Consider the following 26257-nt stretch of genomic DNA (forward strand, 5'->3'; position numbering starts at 1 on the left):
CATTTAATTATAATATGCACAATTTAAATCAAATGTTAGACATATTTAAAATGTACACTTATGTAATTACACAATGGATGTGTATGCTTCCAGGTAATTTTTCACTGTAATGTACTAGACATATCGACAAGTGATTTCCTCTATCATTTTAATATAGTTGCCAAGGAAGAAAAGAGAAGGAAGCTCTGTAGCTCTGTCTGGTGACCTGTTGATAATCTGTCCAGCCACGTGATGATTTAGTAAGAACTGTGAGGAGCTCTTGAACCCAATTTGCTGTTTATGTGGCTCCTGGGGTGTTACTATATAATGGATCTCTCAGTACATCACATGGCTCCACCATATTGGCCAAGAGAATATGATGACCAGTACCAAGTTTTCCTCTGGGATTAACAGTGAGTAACATGAGTAACATGCTCACTTGGGGGAGGCAGATGAGGTTTTATAGGACTGGAGGCTAGCACTTAAGAGCTGAATTCTTCAGGACACATAAAAACTACTGAGATCCCCTGGAAAAGTCGGTTTTCCTCACTTAGGTAAACACTGCTATCCCCACGACATATTTTGTTGGGCTCTACGTCATCAGGTGAAAGAAAATGATTCTGTTTGAGGATGAGGATCAAGAGGAGATTAAACAGTTAATGTTTCTTCTACCACAAGAGGAGAATAAGGGACGAAAATTAGAACAGTCTTGGGAGCAGTCACTATCCTTTTCTACAAGGAGATTGGAGATATAATGAAAGGAAAATAAGTAAACGTTTAAACAAACCTATAGGATAAAAACTGGGCAAAGCTAGGTGGGAAAAGATTTATTGGTGTGGCATAATAGCAGGATTGCCAATAGCCTATGTGTATATAAAAAGATGAATTTAACTGTAGAATTATCACAGCCTGTTCTCACCTAGAACTTCAGCTGAGTGCACTGCTTTTCCAAAGCATGAGAAATTTCTTCATTCTGCTTTTTCACCCTGAGTTGATCACTCCAGTGGTATTTGCAATATTGTCACAAATGTTTCTGCTTGTATTGTTAGAAAGATTTGCTCCCTTGTTCTTTAAATCCACCCTCATTTTTAAAACACTTAACTATAAAAAGGCATTTATTAGTTTGGTTTATTAAAGTAAGGGAAACAAAGTTCTTCATTTTGTGGAACCCAGTGTATCCTTGCAGATTATGCACCCCAACCCCTCACTCTCTCTGTCTGGTCACTGCTGATGGTCTGCTGGGCCTACTAGTTCTGAGCAAGCACTGGTAGGTATTTAGAGATTTGTGACTTTTTCTATCAGTTGTCTTTACTCAGCCACTAGCAAGGATGTGGCCTTGAGCAACTCAGTTCCCTTGATCTCCTCGTCTGAAAAATGAGGGTTTGGAGTAGATGAGCTTCAAGGTCTTTCCAGTTTAGTCTCAGCTTCCATGACTCCAAGAAAGCATCTTTATTCCTTTTAAATTTGGATCAGCAGATAGCCGCTGAGTGCTAAGCTGTGTGCAAGGCATTGCGCACAATGGGGTAACAGAGTAAAAATGGTCTCTGCCTTCAAGAAGCTTAAGCAGGAAGAAATATTACACAAATAAATATTAGAATCCATAGGACATGTAAGGGCTTTCCCGATGGCTCAGACTGTAAAGAATCCAACTGCAATGCCAGAGACCTGTGTTTGACCCCTGGGTCAGGAAGATCCCCTGGAGGAGGAAATGGCAACCCACTTCAGTATTTTTGCCTGGAGAATTCCATGGACAGAGAAACCTGGCGGGCTACGGTCCATGGGGACACAAAGAGTCAGACACAGCTAAGCAATTTACACTTTCTTTTCCTTTTTTATAGAATGTGCAAAGGGAACAGTGCAAAAAGTTCTTTAGGATTCAAGAAAGGGCACTTTCCTTTGGGAAATGTCTTATAAGTGAGGTGGTATTTGGATTGCCCTTAAGGAAGCTCTATGCAGATGTTAGGAAAGGGGAGGAAAGACCATGACCTTGATGGGAAGGAATGGAACTTCTGCAATATAGAATGTACTACAGAAAAAAAAGAGAAGGAAATTAGAATGGGGCTATATTGTAGAAACCTTAAATGCCAAGCTGAGAAGTCTGCATTTAATCCAGCAAAGAGAAAAAGAATGATGTATTTAGAATAGTACTTCAGAACAGTAAATGCATTGCTGGTATGAAGGATGAACATGAGGTAAGAGGGTCTGGAGGAAGGGAAGCCAAGTAGGAGGCACTCACAGAAGTCCAGGCAACAGGTGATAAAGGGATAAAAAGTGAGTACTGATTCACAGCCCCAGTAAAAACCACAGGACTTGGCAGCTTATTGGTTATGGGAAATGAAAGAAAAGGGGGAATTAAACAAGACTCCTCAACTGTAGACACAAGTAACTGGATGGAGATGGGACCAATAGCAGGAAATGGGAAGACTAGAGAAGGCACTTATTTTGAGGGAAAAGCAATGAATTCTGCTTGAAACTTTCTGAGCTAGAAGTGCCTGTGCAGGGCATGATGGAGATGTGAGCTTCTCAAAGTTAGAGGCCCCATCTTATTCCTCTTTTCCAGGTGCCTAATAGAGTCTATGTAAATAGTGAATGAATGAACAAACAAGCAAATGAATCAATGAACCAATAACCAGCAGTTATTTAGAATATGTGTCTGGAGCTCTGTAGACAAGTGAGAACTAAAGATAGCCATGTGGGTGTTCTCTATGGAGAAGTGATTGTTGAGGCCATGGAGGGTGGGTGTGTAGGAAAAGCTTGCGAAGAGTGTCCTGAGGTATGTCTGCATTGGGAGAAAGAGAAGAGGCCAAGGAAGGAAGCAGAAGAGAGAATTGAGAGCAGGAGCGAAATCAGGATGGTGCCGTATCCTGATGAGAAGGGAGGAGAGCTTCCGGGATAAAGTGATCATCAGGACCAGGTGACCAAAGGGCCAAGGCCTGGGAAAAGACCTCTGGGTATGAGTCTATGAGAAGATGGGAGTCCATTCTGTAACCCCTGAGGCTGCACTCCTCCAGGTTAGAGGATGAGGCAGGAAACAAACTGCAGTGAAGGGTGGCAAGAAGGCAAGAGGTCAGAAACATGTTCGGGTCAGTGCACATCTATAAGACAAGCAAGAATCTTGGAGCGACAAAGAGGGAGAGACTGAAGGGAAATGAGCATTGGAAGAGTCAGTTGTGGTCAGGTGGAGGGGCACCACCCCCGCTTCCCCTCCCCGGGGCTCCCTAACCTCCAGAATCTGATGCCTGATGATCTGAGGTGGAGCTGATGTAATAATAATAGAAATAAAGGAATGTTAGAAAGTGTTAGTCGCTCAGTCGTGTCTGACTCTTTGCGACCCCATGGATTGTAGCCCGCCAGGCTCCTCCATTCATGGGATTCTCCAGGCAAGAATACTGGTATGGGTTGCCATTTCCCTCTCCAGGGGATCTTCCAGACCCAGGGATTGAAGCCAGGTCTCCTGCATTTCTGTCAGACTCTTTACGACCTGAGCCACCAGGGGAAATAAAAATAAATAGAAATAAAAATCTACAAACAATAAATGCTGGAGAGGGTTTGGAGAAAAGGGAACCCTGTTACACTGTTTGTGGGAATGCAAACTAATAGAGCCACTATGGAGAAGAATGTGGAGATTCCTTAAAAAACTGGAAATAGAACTGCCATATGATCCAGCAATCCCACTGCTGGGCATACACACCAAGGAAACCAGAATTGAAAGAGACACGTGAACCCCAATGTTCACCGCAGCACTGTTTATAATAGCCAGGACATGGAAGCAACCTAGATGTCCATCAGCAGACGAATGGATAAGGAAGCTGTGGTACATATACACAATGGAATATTACTCAGCCATTAAAAAGAATACATTTGAATCAGTTCTAATGAAGTGGATGAAACTGGAGCCTATTATACAGAGTGAAGTAAGCCAGAAAGAAAAACACCAATACAGTATACTAACACATATATATGGAATCTAGAAATATGGTAATGATAACCCTATATGCGAGACAGCGAAAGAGACACAGAAGTATAGAACAGTCTTTTGGACTCTGTGGGAGAAGGTGAGGGTGGGATGATCTGAGAGAATAGCATTGAAACACGTATATTATCATATGTGAAACAGATCGCCAGTCCAGGTTTGATGCTGGAGACAGGGTGCTCAAGGCTGGTGCACTGGGATGACCCAGAGGGATGGGATGGAGAGGGAGGTGGGAGGGGGGTTCAAGATGGGGAACACATGTACACCCATGGCTATTCATGTCAGTGTATGGCAAAAACCACTACAACATTGTAAAGTAAGTAGCCTCCAATTAAAATAAATAAATTTTAAAAAATAACAAAAATAAAATAAATAGTAATAAAGTGAGCAATAAATGTAATGCACTTGAATCATCCTGAAACCATCCCCCTCCCCCTGGTCTGTGGGAAAATTGTCTTCCACGAAAGTGGTCCCTGGTGCCAAAAGGTTGGGGACTACTGCTCTACCCTCACCCTCAGCTCCAACTTAGGACCAACGTCAGCACCAACGTCAGCTCCATCAGCTCCATCTGTGCTGGCGGGTGCTATTGATGTTCTCACACCAGACAGGCAATTGGGTAGAAATGCTGAAAATGGGGCCTGGACAACACTATCTCCATCTCCCTCACCTGACTTGCCAGGTCTCTGGTGCAAAATGGGGAACCAGACTCTCAACCAAGTCCCAGGGTTCTGGCTCTCTCAGAACTAGTGATCTCCATCGCCTCCTCCTTTGACAGCCTTATTTTTGTTTGTCTCTTGTCTGATCCAGATGCAGCCGCTTTGTGTTCCCTGCCCCAATGAACAGCTGCACTAGGCCCAAGCCTTGGAGTGATTTACCTGAAGAGTGACACCATTTATTTGAAAACTACTGTGAGTACATTATGCCTCCAATGAAAGGCTTCTCAGTTCACTTTGTTTAATTTTAAAAAAAGCACTCACAATTGTAAGAGCAGATGAAATTTTAGATGGCTTCATCTCTTGGATGCAATGAGGTAACCAGACTCAGTCCTGAGGTACCCACACTGGTTCTCGGCTTCCAGCCTGCAGTGCGAGCCCTGGGCAGCATCGCGCCCGCTTCCCAGGTGGCTGGGCTGAGCTGCACGCACTTTGCAGGGACTGGTGCTATTCTGCTGGGTCATCTGTGCCTCGGCCTGAAGCGTGGCAGCTGCAGCCCTCTCTGTTTGCCTCTCTTTGCTCTTCTGTGCTGCTCTGTTGAATTTTGCTGCAGCTTGTCATTTCACGCTGCCCTGGTCACGTTTGTGAGCCAGCTTTCTGTGCCCATGTCCACCTGTGATGTAGCTGCCTCTCTGTGCCCCCATGCTGTGGTCTCCTTGCTATCCAAGGGGCCAACACCCACCCTTGTGTCTGTGGGCTCCTTCAGCCACATCTCTGAACCATTGTGCCCAGGTCAGCTCTGCCCTCTGGATGCAAGGCTCAGGGTACTCGATTGAGTTCCCTTCAAGTCAGACATTTACATAGAAGTATGACCCTTGCAAGTCAAGTTGAAGAAGTACGTTGGGATAGGAGCTGGATGCCAACAGGAAATACTGATGAAAGAGTGACATCAAGTTTTGATTAATCATTTCTAGAAGTAACGGATAAATATATGCCTTCTTTCAGTTGAAAAGCCAGAACTTTAAATTATTTAGAGGCTATGCATGCAAAATAGTTATACATTTTAAAACAAAAACTCATGCTGGTTGTTGTACTTGCTCGTTTTCCTGTATGGTGTGAGGCAGGTAAAGGGATGGTGTTTTACAGACATCTCTGTTGCTGGAAAATGCTAAACCTAGGAAACTAATATCCCTCCCAGGCTTCAGGTAGGATTTTCACATTCATATTCTCTGTATCTTTAGCTACTATGGGCATAAATCAAACCCAAAGAGGAGGAAGTCAGGGTTTTGTATTGTTTTGTTTTGCATTGCTTTCTACCTTTAACGCTGTCAGTCACCTGGATTGTAATTGGTGGTGGTGGATGTGTAGGTGAGAGTCAGGCCTGCCTGGCCAGAATGGAGACTAGAACTATCAGACTGATCCACAGGACTAATGGGCCGGAGGGACTGGGGACCAAAGACATGACAAAAGGTCAAAAATAGAGTGTCCTCATTCTGTACCCATGTGAGCAACTTGCTTGTGTAAACACCGTCATCCTTAAGTTCAAGCAAAAGAATGCCTTAGAAATCCCCACATCCGGACAGCTTTCTGAGTTTGTTTCCATCACAGAGTACAGTACCGCAAACACAAGGGTACAGCTGGTTTCAAAGTCTCAGCCTGGTTTATCCTTTGGGAGAGAAAAGAGTTTTTGCTACTCCTACCTTATTGTACTGCAGATAATCCAGAATCAGGACAGAAATTGGGACCTAAGACTTCCTAAAAATTTCTTCCTAGCCCACAAGGGAGCCTCTGTGCTGAACACCAGTGCCTATATTCATGATTTGTGGGACCTTGAGGATGGAAACGTTGGGTTCTAATTCTTGCAGCATTTGCTTTTCAGAAGCTCAGCTTCCTCATATGTAAAAGAGAAATAATAATAAAACTTACAGAGACTTGCTTGGTGCAAAACCTTCATTCAATAAGGTGAATATGATATAAACATTGCTCAGACACTCAGTTATGTCTGACTCTTTGTGACCCCATGGACTGTAGTCCTCCAGGCTCCTCTGTCCATGGAATTCTCTCAGCAAGAATATGGGCAACCCACAGTTTCCATTTCCTCCTCCAGGGTATCTTCCCAACCCAGGGATCAAACCCACATCTCTTAAGTCTCCTCCATTGGCAGGCAGATTCTTTACCAACTAGCACCACCTGGGAAACCCGGTATGGTATAAAAATGTGTTCTAATTACAAATGAATCCCTCTCTCTGGGTTTACAATACCTGGGTGAAGTCTCAAGGCTTGAAGGGTGAGTAGGGAGGAGGTAAGTGTTAGATTTTAAAACCTACCTACTCCCAAAACACCTGCACAACCAGCCTCAGCAACCTACCTACTTACCTGGATTGTTGCGATGACTAAATGAGATAATGTATGTATAGTGTCTGGTGTGGCAGACGTGAGTATATTTACTCAGCCAACTAAAATTTACTGGACATTTGCCAAGTGCCAGGCACTGTTCTAGGGACCAGAAGTATGGCAGCAAATAAAACAAACCTAAATCCCTGCTTTCACAGAGCTTATGTTAAGTTTTCTTCCCCCATAAATTGCAAATAGACAAAATAGGCACTTGGACACTAAGAGAGAATTGCTTTCATTTTATTTGCTGTGTCTTTCCTTCTGGTAAGTATAATGGGAGAAAAGGTAAAGGATATGGAGAGGGGAGAAATAGTATACTAATTCATCCCTCCCTCACCCCGACATACATGCAAACCATAGAACATTCCCCGCCCTGATACATGGCCCAGGAGACAGATGTTTTTTCTGGCTTCCCTTTGAATTTGGCCAAAAGGAGTTAAAAGACGCTTACTCCTTGGAAGAAAAGCTATGACAAACCTAGACAGTGTATTAAAAAGCAGAGACATCACTTTGCCAACAAAGGTCTGTATAGTCAAAGCTATGGCTTTTCCAGTAGTCATGCACAGATGTGAGAGTTGGACCATGAAGAAGGCTGAGCACCAAAGAATTGATGCTTTCGAACTGTGGGGCTGGAGAAGACTGTTGAGAGTTCCTTGGACAGCAAGGAGTTCAAACCAGTCAATCCCAAAGAAAATCAACCCTGAATATTTGTTGGAAGGACTAATGCTGAAGCTGAAGCTCCAATAATTTGGTGCCTAATGCAAAGAGCTGACTCGTAGAAAAGACCCTGATTCTGGGAAAGAATGAAGGCAGGAGGAGAAGGGGACGACAGAGGATGAGATGGTTGGATGGCATCACTGACTCAATGGACATGAGCTTGAGCAAACTCCAGAAGATGGTGAAGGACAGGGAAGCCTGGCGTGCTGCAGTCCATGGGGTCACAAAGAGCCGGACACAACTGAACAACTGAACAACAACAACAAAGGGAAGCATTAGCAAGAGACAGGAGAGTAGGGTCAGGGTACTTCTTGGTCAAGCCCCTTCCCAAATCCAGTTCTGACTGGACGTGAGGAGCTCCATACCTTTCCTCATCCCCTCGGTTTAGCAGTTTAAAGCTGAGATTAACAACCTCGCACTATTGCTAGTCCTTGGTACATCACTTCCCTTGAGGGTCCCTTAACCTCCTCTGTACCTCAGCAGAGAGTCCTTTCATTAAACTCTCTTCAGTTAAAACCTTTCAGTGTGCCATCTGTTTCTTGCCAAGATCATGACTGATACAGTGAGGGAGAAATATACTGAAAAACACTGTAAATCAACCTTGCCAAGAAGGTTAAAAAAATTGAAAGAATAAAATATTTTAATCATGAAAACATCTTAAATGGATCTGAGAACATTAGACCAAGCGGTGAAAGGATAAACTGTAAGAAAACGTGATAAGCTAGAGTGCCAAAGGTTGGTTTCAATGAATAGACCATAGTGCTCAGGTTTGATGGGCTTCTCTAGGCCAAGTGTAGCTTGCTTGACCCCCAACTTCAAGAGGAGCTAATGGTGTAGTAGCAGCAATGACAAACACATGAACAGAAAGAGGGTGTCAGGAGGATGATACCGTAAAAAAAAAAAGTGTTGAAGAGGAGACTGCTTATCCTAGCATTCTTTCTGCCTTTGCTACAATTATAATCCATTTGCCCCTACCCAAATCTAAATATTGTAAAAGATGACTAAGATAAAAGAATTGCCTCCTTCCAGCTGAAATGAAAACTGCAGAACCAACACTCTATGAAAGAGCTACCCTCCCAGGGCACTGACTGTGTACCAGTGCTGTGCCCATCACTCAACAGGAATTATTTAATCTTCACATCAACTTCCCAGATGGTGCTAGTGGTAAAGAACCCGCCTGCCAATGCAGGAAACACAAGAGACCCAGGTTCAATCCCTGGGTTGGGAAGATCCCCTGGGAAAGGAAACGGCAACCCACTCCAGTATTCTTGCCTGGAGAATTGCATGGACAGAGGAGCCTAGCAGGCTACAGTCCATGCGGTCACAAAGAGTGAGACACCAGACACAACTGAAGCAACTTAGCATTGCATAGCATAGCAGCCCTAGAATGTTTATTATTTCCATTTTACAGATGAGGAAACTGAGGCCCAGAGAGGCAGAGGAATCTGCCTCAGGTACACAGCTACTAGATGGTAGAGCTCAGTTCTACTGCCAGCCCTCACTGAGGTGGTTTGTTACCACCTCCCCTTTGCCCTCCTTCCCAAATACTGTACTAAGCCTCTTCCATGTGCTATTGGGAAGCAGAATAAGGAAGATTACCGCACCAAAAAGATGGGGGACAAGAGGGGCAGGGGTCAAAATTGTCATGATCCAGTGACTCAGTATTTATGAAAAAGGGATTCTAATTCTTTTCCACCCAACCAGGCTGATGAGTGGAAGGCATGTTAATGTGCAGGAGAGGGTGGGAGACCAGGGAAGAGAGAAAATTGGTGAAGAGAACACTCTCCCTCAGCAGCCCCCAGAGACTGATGAGAGCTCACAGAGATAAAATATTTATTTTCCATATGTTGCAGAGAGCATTGCCATCGCTGTATGTGTGCAATATGTGCAAAGAAGTGTGAAATCTATACATCAAATGCCACCAATCTAGTTAATTTCCATGCATTTAACATGCTTATTACCTACCATCTCCTCAATATGTTTTCATGTATATTTCTTGCCACATACAATATGGTCTAGTAAGGAAAGAGCCAACATCACCCACAACCTTACTCACTGCTATGTTTCAGCCCCAAACTTGTTGCCATGGCCAGCACAATGAGAGTTAAATACCAGTAGGTTCTGCTGGCCAGCTCAACCGCCCGTCACCTTAAATCGCCTTCCCACTCCTCGAAGCAGCCTTTTTCTCGTAACAGAAATGTTTGCCATGGGGAGATGAGAATGTTTTTGTTCTCTTTGGACAGTTGAGAGATAGTCAGCATGTCAGAACTGACCGTTGAAAGGCAGGTGCCTGTGGCCACACTTTTTCTTTTTTTGAAAGCAGAGCTCCACCAGTGTGGTGGGAGGAAGTGCACAATGATTGGTCTGTTTCTCTGTGGAAATGTTCAGGGTACACCCAGTTTTGCTTTGCATATATTTACGAAACATCTGCCCTTTTCTTGTTCTTAAATCCTTCCCCCTCACCAGCCCGCTTTCCCCTTTCTCCCAATTTCTCTCTTTGTTGTCGTTGGCTCGTCTAACTTTTTCATTGGAGCTTTCATTTTCCGGTTGAGGGGCGACTTCATCAGAGTGTATAATTTTAACATTGAGGAGGGAGGGAGAGAGGGAGAGAGAGTGTGGGAAGTGGGAGGCGAGAGAGAGAGGGAGAGAGAGAAACAGAAAAGAAAGAAGGAAGCTAAGCGGCCAGAGAGCTTGGCAAACCAACCTTTGGCATGGTGACCAGGAGGAAGGTTCTGGTCTGGTGGGGAGTTTGCCTGACACGCTGCCTGGAGTCAGCTGGTGCGCTGCTGCCCTCTAAAGGCTCTAGGGACTAGTGCACAGCTTCTGAGGCTTGGTGAGACTTGCCCTCTAATATGCCATGTTCATGTAATTCTTTTACATGACCAAAGAAGGTATTTTCAATTAATTACTACAGGACTTCCTTTTTCCTCCTCAATAAGATATGAGCTGCAAAACTAGGGTCAAAATAACAGCACCTGTGCATGTCTAAACGTAGATGGTTGCTATGTTTTAGAGTTTCTCAGCCCTGGAAAAAGGAGTCCACTATTAGAGAGAATGAGATGGAAAACGCATTGTTTCTAAGGTCAGTGCATGTCTCTCTGGTATGTGCAGTTGGGAAATAGCCCAGTAGTCTAAGGACAAGTAAAGGGATTTTAGGCAAATGAAGGAATGAGCCAAAAGGTTGAGTTTTCAATATTCTCTATTCGTAGAGATGATTTCAGTGTCTCTGTGCTATGAATGTTCCCCAGAGATGATCCTTGAGATGACAGACAGGAGGGTATGATGCAAGATGTCAGGTGGGAAGCAGGATCAAATCTAGAGATGGAAGCGATACCATCGATAGAAAGAATAATACAACTTCTGCATCAATAGAAAGAACAATACAACTTCTGCAAAGTTAAAATGAAAGAGTAATGTTGGCGGGCTGGCCATACACTCACGTTTGAAAGATGGCTTCTTCAATTTCCTGAAAGAAACCAAAGAAATTAGTACATCTGAAACTAGCCTAGACCTTATTTATGAACATCAGAAATAAATTTTTTATGTTAAGTGATGTCTGTCATTAGCGTTTCATCTCAATATTTAAATGACCCATGAGGACCAGCCTAGCTTTAGTGGGCAAAACGGTCCTACTCTTATCAAATGTACTTCATGGATTCCAAGGAAAACAGCCTGTCAAGGTAGATTTCCCTGCTGCATAAAGAGAAGGAAACTTAATTGGGATTCAGACTATAACTATTCTCAAAATATACTTTAATTTCAACTCAATTTCATTCCATCAACAAATCTATATTGAATGACAGCTTTGTCTAAGCTACTCTGCTTAATGGTATACACTAGACAGCAAATCTGGGAGGGGGGCAGAAACCAGGCTTGTTTTATTTCCAAGCCCATGCTGGCACATTGCAGGCACATAGTAAGTATTTGTGGAATGAATACATGAATAAATGAATAGGTGGAAGGAAGGAAGAAGTAACGAATGGGTGAACACAGGGAATTCAAAAATAACTATGATGTTTTTTACCCTCAGAGAGTTTGAAGTCTCATATACATGGAATTCACCTGGAGTGTCAGCCTGACATGGTCATTCAGATTAGTGAAGGCAAAGCTCTGGCAGTAGAGAAATCAAGGAGGATGGGAGTCAGAAAGTAAACAACAGTCTAAATAAAAAGTGTTAAGGTGATAGCAATGCAAACAGAAAGGAAACATAGGTGTGCAAAATATGAAGGATGCACAATTGTCAGGACTTGACAAAATGGCTTTAAGGCAGAGGAAGATGTGTGACCCTGAGGTGTCCAACACGGTGACAAACCTGGTGACAGACAGCAGTGAGAGAAATAGGGACTGTAGAGGAAGCGTTGATTTTCATGAAGAAAAAGCAGGTGGGTTTTGGGAACTCTAATCTTGGGTACTTCCTTACACTGAAAACCAGAAACCAGTTCCTAGAGGCCCACATAGACACTCAAGATTTGGAGGTTCATTCCTTAGTCACCATTCAATAAAGAATTGGTAAAGGATTGCAGTTTGTTGCTTTTGTGTTGGCTTCCTCCATCCTAAAAATATGTCCAAACGCTCTCCCTCTATTTTCATCTTCACCATGCCATCTCTGCCTCCTGCCCTCTGGAAAAGCAGATTTGATTTCACAACCTGTTGGACCAGAAACACAGCATGCTAATTCATAACACCATATTCTGCGAGGGCAGATTTAACTACCCAGTACAACAAATTTCAATACAAAATATTCTGTATAACAAGTCCATTGCCATGCTTAGAGAAACAAGGGAAACATGGGAACAGACCCACTTACAACAAATTCTGTACCACACATAATCTTCTACCAGAAAATATTTTTAAAAAATACTTTTTCTGTTCACTATACTATGACGATAGAAAAAGCTTAGAGCCAAGGAAACTGGTGGGGGTGGGTGGGGCGATGCTCAGAGTATGACAAATAATTTGGTTTGACGAGGGCCAAGGTTGCATGCAGCGTAAGCTAAGTATGTATTCATTTTTATCAGTTACATGGTCCTAGGGAGAGGAGCTGACTGATGGTTGAACTTTGCCACTTCCTATTCCTGGTCCCAAATCACAATTACTTTCTACTTCCCTTTACCCTTCTCTTCCCAAACACACAGTCACACTCTTGCACTCCAGGATCATGCACTAAATTATTTTTTAAAAAGGGAATCTTAAGCTTCAGATGAGTGAAGAGTTGGAGTAGAGGATCTCTATGTGACATCTTCCTTCTTTACCTGCTGGAGTCTAAGCTCTTCTTTTCACTTTTCATTTGCTGCTCTAACAAAGTTTTTCATCACTACCCCTCTCATTGGTACAGCCTGCAAGTTTAGATTGTGATTTGAAATTATGTGTTGATCTAAAACAAAATCTAATAACAGCAAGAAAGTTGACTGTTCCGTAATGTGTTCCATGAATAGAAACTGAAAGCCAGAAGGAACCTTTAAGGCCTTCTAATCCAAGCACTTTATTTTACAGATGAGGAAACTGAAGCCCAGAGAGGTGAAGTGAGGTGCCCAAGTGCCACACAGCAAGTTAGAGGCACAGCTAGTACGATAGCTCAAGTCTCCTGACTCCCAGTCCAGTGCTCCTCCCATTACTCCACGGGTCCTGTCTCTAAGCTTCCTGACAAATGCTAGAACGGTAAAGCCTCCACTAGTATTTTTCCAGACCATGTTAAAACTCTTACGGGGGGAAGAAAGGATGCTTTCTTGGATAATGTCAGCCATACGTAGCTCAAGCTGTCTAAAGTTCTGGGACAGGGTCTTTTTATGCAGCCAACAGAGTCCAAATGTGGTGCTGTTTGCTTGGCCCATATGCTTTCATGTGTTCCCAGTTAGGCCATTACTGGAGGGAAAAAAAAAAAAAAACAAGAATCAGCTTGTTTTAAAACAAGGGACATACTGGACTCCTTCCCATCCCCCCTCAGAAAAAAAAAAAATCAAGTTATCTTTAACAGATTCTAAAAATGCCTTTTCCCAAATATGCAGTCAGTTCCTTCAAAGGGCCCTTTGTTTATTTTCAGGAAGAAACCCAAGACAGCTGAAAACCAGAAGGCATCTGAGGAGAATGAGATTACTCAGCCGGGTGGATCCAGCGCCAAGCCGGGCCTTCCCTGCCTGAACTTTGAAGCTGTTTTGTCTCCAGGCCCAGCCCTCATCCACTCAACACATTCACTGACAAACTCACACGCTCATACCGGGTCATCTGACTGTGAGTACACCACTTACACCACTGAGGTGATGGTGTCTTCACGGTACTTGGAGCAGGCTTCTCCCCCCTGGGTTCGGGCTTTTCTGCATTCAGAGCAAGCTGTTTCCATTTGGTCTTCCAAAGTAGCCAAAAGTAACTTGCCATTTTGAGTCACCCAACATCTATATTTTCAAAGCTAGAGTGTGTTTTAAAACCAGGTGACCAGCCATTTGGCCTCAAAAGGCGGATTAATTACGTGAACCGCATTCTCTTTCATAACATTAACTCAAAAACAGAAGCTGTGTTGCTATTTTCTAATTATTCTTTTGTCCCCGTGATCTGAATAATGGTACTTCCACCATGACGAAATTCAACGACCAAATATGGACCTCAAAAGGAAACTTCCATTTTGAAATTACATAATACAAGTCAGCTTTGCATTAGTTATTGTAGCTTGGCTGAATTTCTCTTTCCAGTTTTTAATTTATTTTGAAGTGGTTAAAGGACAGCATAAATTTACAGAAGAAAAGAGAATGGCTTCCAAGAATTCAGAAGCCACCCAGACTTCACGTAGCCAATAAGAATTCAGGTTAAAAATATTTTTTAATTAAAAAAACTGCCTACAGGCTAAATTTGGAAATGGGCAGCTTAATGAGATTGTCGCTATTGAAATCACTCCATTGCTGTTTATTTTCTCTGTCTTCCCACTAATCTGAGAGTCACTTCTTCAAATTCTATTTTAAGAAAGTTGATAAATCACGTTTAGAAGATATTTTCTCTTTCTGAAACATAACTCAGTACTTCAGAGAGAAAGCAACACGTGTGTTGACAATGGAAGGGAGTAGGATAACTTGGAATCCATTGGGAAAGAATATTCCTTTTATTCCAACAGCTATTCAGAACTGACCTCCACAATGGATGTCAGGCAGAAAGCTGGAGTCTTCTTCTTTGGATTAAGCTAAGACCAAGAAAGTTTTCTTTTCAAAAAAGAACTCCATTTATCCTGTCCACAAAGCAAAAATTATTAATTAGGAAATGGGATTCTAAATCTCCTATTGTTATTTTTCTGACAAAGCAAACATAAAATTTAGCAGAAAGGGCGAGAGGTGAATGAGGCTGGGACATTCCATTCTGTACTTTCTTCATCATAATAGCCTCTAGATAAAGGGACCCCACCTTGTTCTGCTCATGACCAAGCTGAGACCACACTTCAGCTGTCACAAGAAAACGAAACGAGAAATAACAAGAGCCAAGTCTCTGCAACCCGTGTGCATTGTACCAAGCTGCTGATTCCATAGAGAAACTTGGGGGTCAGAAGTGGGGACTGTGTTCTGTGGGCTGTCAAAATAGTAACATTCCTGGCCTTCTTGCCTGGCAATCTCCAGCCTAATAGTAATTACAGGAAGAACTGGAAAATAGCATGGCACAGTGCCCATAGACATGTGAGCACTGTCCCTACCTACCAGGAAGGTAGCCTGTTCCTGTGGAGAAGGGCCTGGAGCTCCTGCATGCAGACCTCTAATGTCTGGCTTTCTGCCAGAGCTTATGGGGAAGATTACATAGAATGGCCTTAGCCCAGAAATCCCGTTACAGCCAAATGAATGTTTTGCCAAATAGAAAGAAATAGCACTGGGCTGTTGATTATACTTTACCATAAGCATCCTTTGGCCAGCCCGTGGCATTAACATGAAATATGTACAAGGAGCAGCACCTTGGTGACCCTGAGGAAGCTAGTGGATCTGAGCTCAGTTAGGTCTGAATGCCGTTGGAAGGGGAACAAATAGGGAGGAGAAACCTAATCTCCAGCTGTTCAGAAAGTCATTCTGATTTTGCCATTAAGATGTGTAGGTCTTTTCTGCTCCAACCTGTTGTTTAAATTGATTATACTTTTCTCCAAATATATTTGGATTGTAGTTTGTCCTGATTTGAGCCTACACTAGAAGAAAATTGTTTTGAGGAAAGATTCACAGAAATCTGTCCATTTGGAGATTGCTTGAGAGAAGACAGGAAAGAGATTTATTTTAAGCTGTTAAAATTTTTGGATGCTCTTCTTGCATTCAAGAGAATTTTTTTTTTTTTTTTTTACTTTCAAATGTCATTCTTACCATAGATTAATTTAAAAGCCTAATTTCTTTAAGGTAAAATATTCAGTTTCTATTTAGAACTAACAGATTTGGGGCATTTAAAAATAGTGCCCTTGACTTGTTAGTATCGTTAACTTCAGAAACATTCCACCAGTATGTGGTGTTCTAAGTGTTCCCAAGTGCCTGAATTTTTATAGCACCTTTTTATTTGTCATGTGTTTAGCAAAATTATTCTTAGGCATGGCTTAATGACCATTTTCTGTCAGTCATTATAATTCTTCCCAATTTACAGATGAGAAAACTGAGAAAATTGACACCCATATAGATGAATGCTTGATAATCAGGGGGAGGAGAGGGGGATGTTTGTGGATTTGCTGTCACTGTGAGCAACCTGAATTCTCTGTTCTGAGCCTGGAGATTGTATTCCTAGCTCGAAACAGGTCTCTTGAAAATGTGCAACTACTCATATTGGTGACGGGGTTATAGAACACGGTGGTTATTAAGCATCCCCATGAATGCAAAGTCAGTTCTGCGTATGAACTGGTCAGGGTGGGCAACCCATGGTGCTGTTACCTCTAAAGGACACAGCCCATATTTTGGAGCAAAAAGGACAAGTGTGACCTCTGAAATTCTCAGATGGCTATTAACCTGCTAAGCCACCTCAAATCCAGCAAAAGAGTCCAGTAAAAGTCAAAGCAAGAAGGAATATGGCTGAGAAATGCTTTCCTTGGTGAAATGATGAGGTTAATATCACTACTGAAACATGTGCTGCTTTCCAGTGCGCCCACTATGATCCCCTTCTAGAAGTATTACCCCCCCCACCCCTTGGCGTGTCACTTCCTCACCACTTCTAACAATCTCCTGGTAAACAAATGCAGATGATGATAATGGGAGCCATTAAGATGAGCTTCGGAATGCAAAGGGCATCTAACCCCTAGGCGTCTGACAAAACAGTTCCCACTGCATAGGCTGAGGGTGGGCGGAGACAGGCTCTTCGTTTACACACTCCATTTAAACCTAGAAGGCAGGAGAGCAGTCGGAGCTCATCCCAGGAAAACCTTTCTTGACAACTGTCGAGCCTAGTACATCTCAGTCATGTACATGTGACAGACACTTCCATTTTGTCTTCCTCCAGATAAGGCTCCGGTCGAAGGGAGGAGCGATTTCCCCCACCCGCTTTGGCCGCCTCCCTACTTTGGAAGGACCTAGTTTGATGTCTTTGTTTTGTTGGAAGCTGACATCTGTGGTTACTTACCTTCTCATGTCTTGCACTGGCCTCATCAGATTGTCTCATTTGTTGTGTCCTTGCTGAGATGCACTTATGCATTAACAGTTTTTATTTATTTTTAATTTAACCTTGACACATTACCAAACTGTTGTGTGGGCAGGTTTAATTTTAGCTCTGTAGGTAGCATGAATCTTAAGGGGCTGAGCACTGTCGAGGGAGAAGCCGGGGAGTCTCTTCCTTTGCTCTCTCAGGCCCGCCACCTCACTTGGCCTTCCCCCTCCCAAACCTTTGCTTCAGTCCCCTAGACCGAAGATTTTAGTACACTTGGTTCATTATGAACTTTTAGGCAATTTTTTATGAGAACAAAACAAAGAGGATTTCTTTATGGCAAACTCCATTAATGCCACATTAAGGCTGACATTTTAATTACCCCAAAGTCAGGAAATGCAAAGTTCAGGTTCCCACAGCAACAGAAACTGCCCCCTTGAGTGCCGACATCACAGCGGATTCTTTCATTCCCGGATTACACAACACCGGGCACGGGGACATTGTTTTTTATCCATGTACGTGGAAGGGAGCACAGCTTTTATCCTTTGTTTTTTTCCGGTAACTCCAGTTGAGGATATGGGTCTTGAGCTTCCCTTCCCAAACCGTCTATATGTATTATCCTGGAACGGAAGACGACTAGAGCTCTACATGTGCACACGGACAGAATTAAAGTTGCTGTGGGAACATTAACTCTGATTTCCGGACTTCCGTGCCAGTCACATTTAAACCATAATGTTGTAATTTTTGGCATGTAATAAACGTGCATTTCATGTACACAGACAGAAAGAAGCATAAAATGTATTTTAAAGAGCAATTAATTACTAACTTTGTGATTAAAAAACATTTGGTGTGTGTTCCTTCCCATTTAGCATCAGCTGCTGGTCTGAGCCAGGCCTAATAGATGACATACTGTGTCTCATCCTGTATCTCAGATGTACTTACTGTATGTTCCTGTTCTTCTAGATAATTAATTCCCTTAGTAAAGCTGTAGGGGAAAAACAAAATGGAAGGAATATGCAAGCATGTAAATAGGGTAAAGGATATTTTGAAGGAAATGATTCATTTTTGCAAATAAACCTCTTAGTTCCTGACAAAGAGCCAGAAATCTGCTAAGTGGGTGTAGACAAAGGTTTCTGGCCACCTTGGAGCATATGGTCCAGGGCCATCAGACAAACTTGAAAGCAGATTTCCCCTGAATTCTGGGCGTGCCCAATGGGGAAGTGATTTTACTCTGTAACAACTGTTCAGGCGTAAGGCTTCACAAGTTGTCTTACTCTGTAACGGCTTTTCAGTTTATATTGAAACTGGAAAAGAAAAGTTGTAGGGACTCAGGTAAAATAGAAGTTTTTCCAAAGCACCCTTGATTTAGAGAGTAGTTTTTCATTCCTTCAGATTTGAATCTGGTTGACCTATTTGTATTAGAGAAGGAAGTGTTTCAAAAAGAACTGTTTGAACAAGTTTGTTAGTGAAAAGAATTAGTAGCCATCCCCCCCAGCCACAGTGTTTAAGAACACAAATGCTTGGAGCATTATTTGAAACTGGGGTGGATTTTTACTGAAGGGATGTGTCATCTAAACTCTCAGGTAAAGTAAATTTAAGGGGAACATGCTTATGGAGAAGTTGAACAGAGGTTCTTGCTGTTTATTCATTATCTCTCCTGTCATGTATTTATTCCTTTTGTTTAGTTTGGTTGTGTGTCATATTAACCTTTAAGAGAAAGACTTCAGTTTTACAGAGCTCTGACTTGCTTTCACTTGGGCTGTCTGTACGTGTGAATGTATGTCTGGATGAGTGAAAACTACTCATGCAAGTTTGAAGGTCTCTTTGGCAAATTTGACTGTGTGTTCAGAAAGTTTCCAATCAGAAAGCTGATTCAGTGTAAAACATTCCAAAAACTTCCTGAGGCACCTGTTCGCATGAAAAGATTGGATTTCTGCTGGAGGTGCTCAGAAGGCAGTGTTTATAACTGAAGATCTCTGTTTGGAGTGCCAAAAAATGAAAAACATTTTGGCCCCAAAAAAACCTTCGTAAATGTTCAAAATGTATCATCAAACAAAAGCTTCATTTGGATTCAAATGCGTGTATCTCAGCAGATGTGTCTAAACTAACTGGAATCCCACAGGAGCAGCTGAACTGGATTTTGGTATGTCTTGATAACTGAAAGAGTTATTCTTAGACTTTGGAAGGACAAAAATGGTCCATCTGTGAAGAACTGTAATAGAGACATGGCAAAAAAACAGCATCCTCTGAAAGAGTTTATTTATGGAATTTAGGACAAGTTGGACAATCCTGAAAACATTTTGGGGTCACACTAATTTGCAGAAGAAATAGAGCCAAAATGGGATGAAATAAGTCACTACAGATCGTTATTATCTTATGGCTTTCTATTAATTTTCTAATAAGATTCCATATCAGTTAAACAGTAAATAGAGCATCTTTGATGTAACTAAATGCTCTCATTGTCCCCAGAGTGTCTCACATTTCTCTTTATTCTACTTCCTATAAAGAATTATATATTTACCTTTTCATCACTAACAGTTTAAACTTGTTTTTCCTGCTATTTCATTAACAAACCTTTTATTTGATATGTGTGCATTCATTTCTTTAAAGATAGCCTTTCCCTTCTTTCCTTCTCTGAGTTAATTGACACATAATTTCTTTGGAATTATTTTTATTACCTATGATACCCTCCTATTTAGAGGTTTCAGTTCTTAATCCCACACTTATACATTAGAAGGCCAGTTAATTTTTTATTTGCTCTAATTTCCTAGAGTTTCCACATAGTATATCTGGGGACACATTTATTTTTTAAAATCATATATCTTGGAGTTTCATGTCATCATCTACTTTTTATAAAATTGTCCCTCTTTTTGATAAAAATTATCCTTTCCCTACAATGCTAATGTAACTGAATATCTTCCATGGCCACTTGATGCAGTGACTTCTGTAAGTCACTCTTACCTCATTCACTCCTGCCTTCTTCCGTTTAGTCACACATTAAATGCTGTCAAACCCCTGCATCTGCGCCAAGACCTCAGCTAGGGACCAGGGCTGAAGATACAAACAAAATACTGTCCCCAAATTTTAGGAACTCGTGGTGTTCCCACACACTTTCACCAACTTTTAAACCTGTAAAGGGGACAGACGATTACAATATGGAAGTGTCCGACGATGCACAAAAAGCTCCCAGGCTCCTGAAGCAGTGGGAAGGGCTTCTCAAGAAAGGTGACATTAGACCTGGATCAGGAAGGAGTAGGTGTATGTAAAGCAGCAGAGGGAGTGAGCGGCCTTACAGCCAGAAGGGACAGAAGCAAAACCACAGAGGCACAGAAAGAGCATGGTGTTCTCAGCAAACAGAGCAGTTCAGTTACCAGACTCAGACTTTCTTACAGTTTGCCTCATTTTAATATAAACTCACAGGACAGTCTGTATTTGAGTCACATTGCCTGTCATTAAAAGTCAGCTGGGCCGAACTGCATGTTCCTTTGGAGACATTTGCTTTCCAGATAAATAAGAAAGCAAGACACCACTTATTTTCTAATGGGTAAAAGTGCCTTTCTTTGCATGAGATCAGTAGATGTGGGCAAATATTAGACAGCATCTAGAGATAATTTATTGATGAAATGGTTCAAAATAACTTTTCATATTAAGAGATTCATTCCAGGAGTCACAGAGTCAGCTAGAAGTGCCATGCTGGAACTCAGTCACCAAGTCGTGGTCCTTCCAGACTCTAGCAATCAGTCCCTTGGCAAATCTGGTCCTGTGGCCCATTGCTCTGAGTCACACCATGCCTTTCACTCTGCCAAATACTACGTAAATGTGCTTGTAATCACATGTGTAATTGTCAAAGCTGACTGCTGATCTTCAGGGTTCCATTCTTCATTTTGCCATCTCTTATCTTGCTGGAGCACATCTTTAATTTTTATCTGCAGCGGCTGGTGACAGTTTCATACGTGCTTCCTCTACTCGTGGCAAATTTTATTATATAAAATTAGTGTTCCTTCATATCTGTCAGGGCTTCTCACATTCTCACTTAAAAAAATGTAGTACTGTCTTCAGAGACAGATCATGTGATCAACTGAGAGCATGCATGAAGAGTCTAGGAATTCCTTGCTTTAAGGTAATTTCAAGTCATATCCTTCCACCAATCACTTCATACCAGGTACCATAGTAAAACCTCTCATTACCACATGGGCTGAATAAGCACAGCTGCTTTCTTTTTTGCTTTTCTTCTGCTCCTACATCTTTTGTTCTCTCTAAGGAATGTATTGCAGTTAGAACTTTTTATCAGCATTGAAAGAGAGTAAAGTTAAGCTGGTCTAAACCTATTGTTATACACAGGGGGAAACTGAAGCCCAAAGAGAACAAGGGTCATACCAAAAGGTTCTCAATATAGTGAGTAGAAGAGCCAAAGATATAATCTCACTCCTTCCATCCTCACCATATTGTGCTGCCTGTTACTGAGTCGGCGAATAAGAGAACTTGCATTTTCTGAATCAGAAGGAGTCAGGACTATTCAGCCATCAATTTACTGAATGCTTTCAATGTAGAGGACCAAGCCTAGGCATCAGATGGGATACAGTTTTTTTTAATATAAATTGGAGCCCTTTGCTCAGAGGCTTAGAGTCTCATGGGAAAGTTTAGACATATTCATACCAAGCGCCCTGCAGGGTGGTTAAAGCTACGTCCCTATGTACCCGGATGCACCAGAGCATTGATTCACTCAATTCACTGGCTTGGCAACCATGTGTAGAGTACGTCTTAGGTGTCTGGTACTACATTGAGTTCTGCAGGAGCAGAAAGGTGAAGACAAACAGACCCTGCCACCAAGAATTCTTAGTCCATACCATCAAATCACCATTATCTTAGAAGTTAGAAAGTTCACAAAATATATTATAATCTGGTTAACATGAACATCCAGTCTAATTGATCAGAAAAGGTTCCATTTGAGCTCCCTTGAAGGATGAACAGAATTTCATTGGTGGTGAGGCATTAGGAAAAGGTATAAGGTGTTTGCATTCTGGGGCAAAGCTGTGACGGGGTTTTAGGTTGGGGTTGCTATCATCTGAACTTTGCTTTGGGAAGATCTAATCTAGCAGCAGGGATGTGGAACATGCTTGTAGATGGAATAAGGTGACTAGAGAGAAGACAGAGTCCAGGAAACTTTGTCAGTAGTTCAGATTATTGGTTACCTGAGGGGGCTGGTGAAAGGGGGATGGGGAGGATCTAGACTCAACAGACTTTATGGATGAGGGTGGGCAGCTCCAGGAGCTGACAGAGTATTAGATAAGAGAGAAGAAATCATCAAAGACAGTTCCAAGAAATCAAAGAGAGAAGATGAAAAAGAAGTAACTAGAGGACAGATTACAAGTCAGTTTTATACAATGCTGAGTATGAGACATCTCTGGTGGCTCAGATGGTGAAGAATCTGCCTGCAATGCAGGATACCCGGATTCGATCTCTCAGTCAGGAAGATCCCCTGTAGAAGGGAATAGCTACCCACTACAGTATTCTTGCTTGGAGAATCCCATGGACAGAGGAATCTGGCAGGCTACAGTCCATGGGGTCACACAGAGTCAGACATGAATGAGCAACTAACATTTTCACTTTCACTGAGTATGTGATAACAGGGGTAGACCCTGTGGAGACAACTAACATTGAGCTCTAAATAGGGTTCTGGAATAGAGCAGGAGGGATTTGAAATTAGGAATAGCAGACGCTTTGACCAAAAGAGCCATACTTTAAGTCATGAATGTGAAGTATATTCTAAAAAGATTTAGTTGAGAGGGGAAAAAAAAGAAAATAGGATCTTGAGAAATATTTATACATTGCATGATAAGAAAGAGAAAGAAAATGGTGAACCCTCAAAGGAGGGAAAGAAAAGATGGTCTAAGACGTAGCATATATGCATAAATATATGTAATGGAAATTTGACAAGCAGGACAATTGAGAGAGACCACCAGGTAGAGGAAGGGTCAGCAGTGTTGGGTGCTCAGACAAGGAGGATGGGTAGCTTCCTGGAGGCTGCCAAGAGAAAAGAGTCAGATGTGTCACAAAAACATCATACAAAAGGGTTCAGGAGCAAACAGAATTGAATAGGAAAGCAACAATTATGAACCAGTTTTTTTAAAAGCTTAATACTTTAAAAAGAAATAATGAACAGGTAATGCAAAAGCAGGGTATGAATATTTTTATGATACAGCAGCCCCAAGCCCATTTATAGACTGAAGAATAAAAACCAGTGTTAAGGGAGGCTCTGCAATTAAATAGGCAGGGTGAGAGAATTAGATCTCTCATTTTACAGGGCAATTGGGATGATAAATATATGTAAAGGAAATTTGAAATCACTACCCAAGCCCAAAGAATCAGTAATTTTATTACATTAATTCTTTCTCTTCCCTGTAGCTAATAAGAACTAATGTTTTGCAAGAATTGTTACATCCTCTTTGGATGACTTCACAAATATTCACTAACCCTCAGTAATCTCTGAGCATTAGGTAGAGGACAGGTATTATATACTTTAAGCCTTTCAATTTTCTAGAAAATTTTAAAACAAGTTATTTCAAATCATAATCCATTTTTAAAATGCCACATTCTGTGACTGTCTTTCATGATAGAGCCAATTCAAGTAGTTACTAACAACAAGCCTATGTGTTGTTCTCCTGTACTCTCTCATTGTCACAGACATCGTCAAGTTCCTTATTTGTGGGCCATGTTTAACTTGTTTACTTAGTCTGTATTGTTCTCTTTGATGGTTAAAGACTTCCCTAAGGCCACAGTCGCCTGGACACAAAGTATCTGCAATTCCTCCTGCTTCAGGGTGGTGCCCTGGAAACAACTAAATGAAATGTTATTTTGCTCTGCTATTAAATTACTGTAAAACTAAGTAAGAAAATTATTTTATCGCTACTAGAAATTATACAAACAGCCACATGGAGGAATTTTGAGTACAAGCTTTTATAATTTCACAGGGAACAATGAATTCATAGTTGACGTCAAAATGAACCTTGAGGAGGTTTTCCTTTCCTCTCCAACTCCAGAAAAGAATTCTCCCTGACTCATTTATCCTCAGTGGTTTTAGCTAGGTTCATGTTATCAATTTTACACCAAAATCTCATGCAGTCTTAGGTGAGGGCAGACATAATTTTTAAGAAAGCTTCGTGTGGCACGTAGAATACCACATAAAGAATTTCAAGAAGTGGTGACTAAATTAACTTTGCCATTCAGTTTTCTGACGTAATCATTTCCTTTCCTGTATAATCGCTTATTATCTCTTTGCCTCATATCTCAACCGGTATTTGGATATAAAGGAGATAATGAAAGCAAAGTGTGTATAAATTTGAGCTACAGAGTGTAATCCCACATCTTATGGAAAATGCACTTGCAAATTCTGAACTTCAACTCTGAGAACTTAACCCCATGGAAGAGGAAGTCTATCTTTTTTTTTTCAGGGAAATACCATAGGTTTTTCCACTCAGGCCTGGGTTTTTGGGGTGTTTTTTTTTTTTCTAATTTGAAGAAAAAGAATCCCTAAATCTAGCCTATTCCATTTTATTCCTGACTTCAGGTTCCAGAGGGGTAACTGAAGCTGCCTCATACACCTGGGCTGGCAGGCCGAGCAGCGTTCCTCAGCAGCCTTAGTGTCCTCCAGTAGTGACAATGGGCTGAGGCTTTAACAGAGGGTAGGGCTTTCCTGATAGCTCAGTTGGTAAAGAATCCGCCTGCAATGCAGGAGACCCCAGGTTCAATTCCTGAGTGGGAAAGATCCGCTGGAGAAGAGATAGGCTACCCACTCCAGTGTTCTTGGGCTTCCCTTGTGGCTCAGCTGGTAAAGAATCCGCCTGCAAATGTGGGAGACCTAAGTTCAATCCCTGGGTTGGGAAGATCCCCTGAAGAAGGGAAAAGCTATCCACCCCAGTATTCTGGCCTGGAGAATTACATGGACTGTATAGTCCATGGGGTAGCAAAGAGTTGGACATGACTTTCACTTTCACTTTAAGCAGAGGGTAACCTCTCTCTCCAGGCTTCCCTGGTGGCTCAGATGGTAAAGAATCTGCCTGCAATGCAGGAGATGCAGGTTGGATCCCTGATCGGGAAGATCCCCTGGAGGAGGGCATGGCAACCTACTCCAGTATTCTTGCCTGGAGAATCCCATGGACAGAGGAGCCTGGCAGGTTAAGGTCCAGGAAGTCACACAGAGTCAGACACGACTGAAGTGACTTAGCACGCACACAGCATCTCCCTCCAGAGGAGGAATTCCTGACCTGGAGGCCTCAGGTACTCCACCAACACCATGACTGCACCTCCCTCTCAGAGTTTATGAACTCCCTAAGAAGATAGGCACACAGATGCATGCCAATGTGGACACCAGTGTGTAACTTTCCGTAGACTTGGGTCAGGGAACTAAAAGAAGGCAAGAGGCACTTCCCCAGGACGAACCCCAGTCAGAACCTGTGTCCTCAGACCTGCCCCCTAATAGGAAACTAAGATTCAAAGGAGAAAGTCCAATGTCGGTTCTCATGGTGCCCGCAGGGTATGGGCAGGTATGCTGACAGACTTCGAAAGCTATTTCCTGAACATGTTGATGATGGACTAAGGGTTTGACCATACATTGCTCTCACCCCATGGCCTGGCTGATTTGCCCTTTTACTTATGAACTTCAGCCTATGCATGAAGTTTATGTGCCTTTGCTTAACCTCCCTATGTTTCCGTGTCCTCGAGTGCATGGTGAGAATGACAATAATGTCTAGACTGCAGTGTTGGTATAAGGGTTAGAGGGAGTGCTATATGGAAGCCCCTAGAACAGACCAGACAGACAATGCTCAGTGAATCTGAGCATTTGCTTATAGTGTAAGGGTTTTAAATTATTAAATAAATATGGACGAAAAGTGATGCAACATAAGTGAAGCATTGTAGCAAGTTTTCCATCCCTCCCTCCTGCTGAGAGTGACTGAGACAGAAGCCATGGGTCTGT

The 26257-nt window shown here is 42.2% G+C and overlaps 1 protein-coding gene across 46 annotated transcripts in view; it reads left to right on the forward strand.

Moving 5' to 3' along the window:
* ZBTB20 (zinc finger and BTB domain containing 20) overlaps window positions 1-26257 on the forward strand; it is an 825041-nt gene that overhangs the window by 767392 nt on the left and 31392 nt on the right. For 35 of the 46 annotated variants that reach the window (XM_081572030.1, XM_081572048.1, XM_081572056.1 and 32 more), the window contains 2 exons: window positions 4760-4860; window positions 13757-13944. Coding sequence is in view for 11 of the 46 variants with exons in the window: in XM_081572014.1 (XP_081428140.1) it covers window positions 13364-13374; window positions 13757-13944 (199 nt within the window). In the remaining 35 variants the exon portion in view is untranslated. Of the gene's footprint in view, window positions 1-4759; window positions 4861-13209; window positions 13375-13756; window positions 13945-26257 lie in introns of all 46 variants that reach the window. The other 11 variants (XM_081572014.1, XM_081572017.1, XM_081572019.1 and 8 more) reach the window with 1 other exon arrangement.

This window comes from Giraffa tippelskirchi, chromosome 2 (assembly GCF_054371585.1).
Source record: "Giraffa tippelskirchi isolate mGirTip1 chromosome 2, T2T-mGirTip1v1.2.pri, whole genome shotgun sequence".
Taxonomy (NCBI): Eukaryota; Metazoa; Chordata; class Mammalia; order Artiodactyla; family Giraffidae; genus Giraffa; species Giraffa tippelskirchi.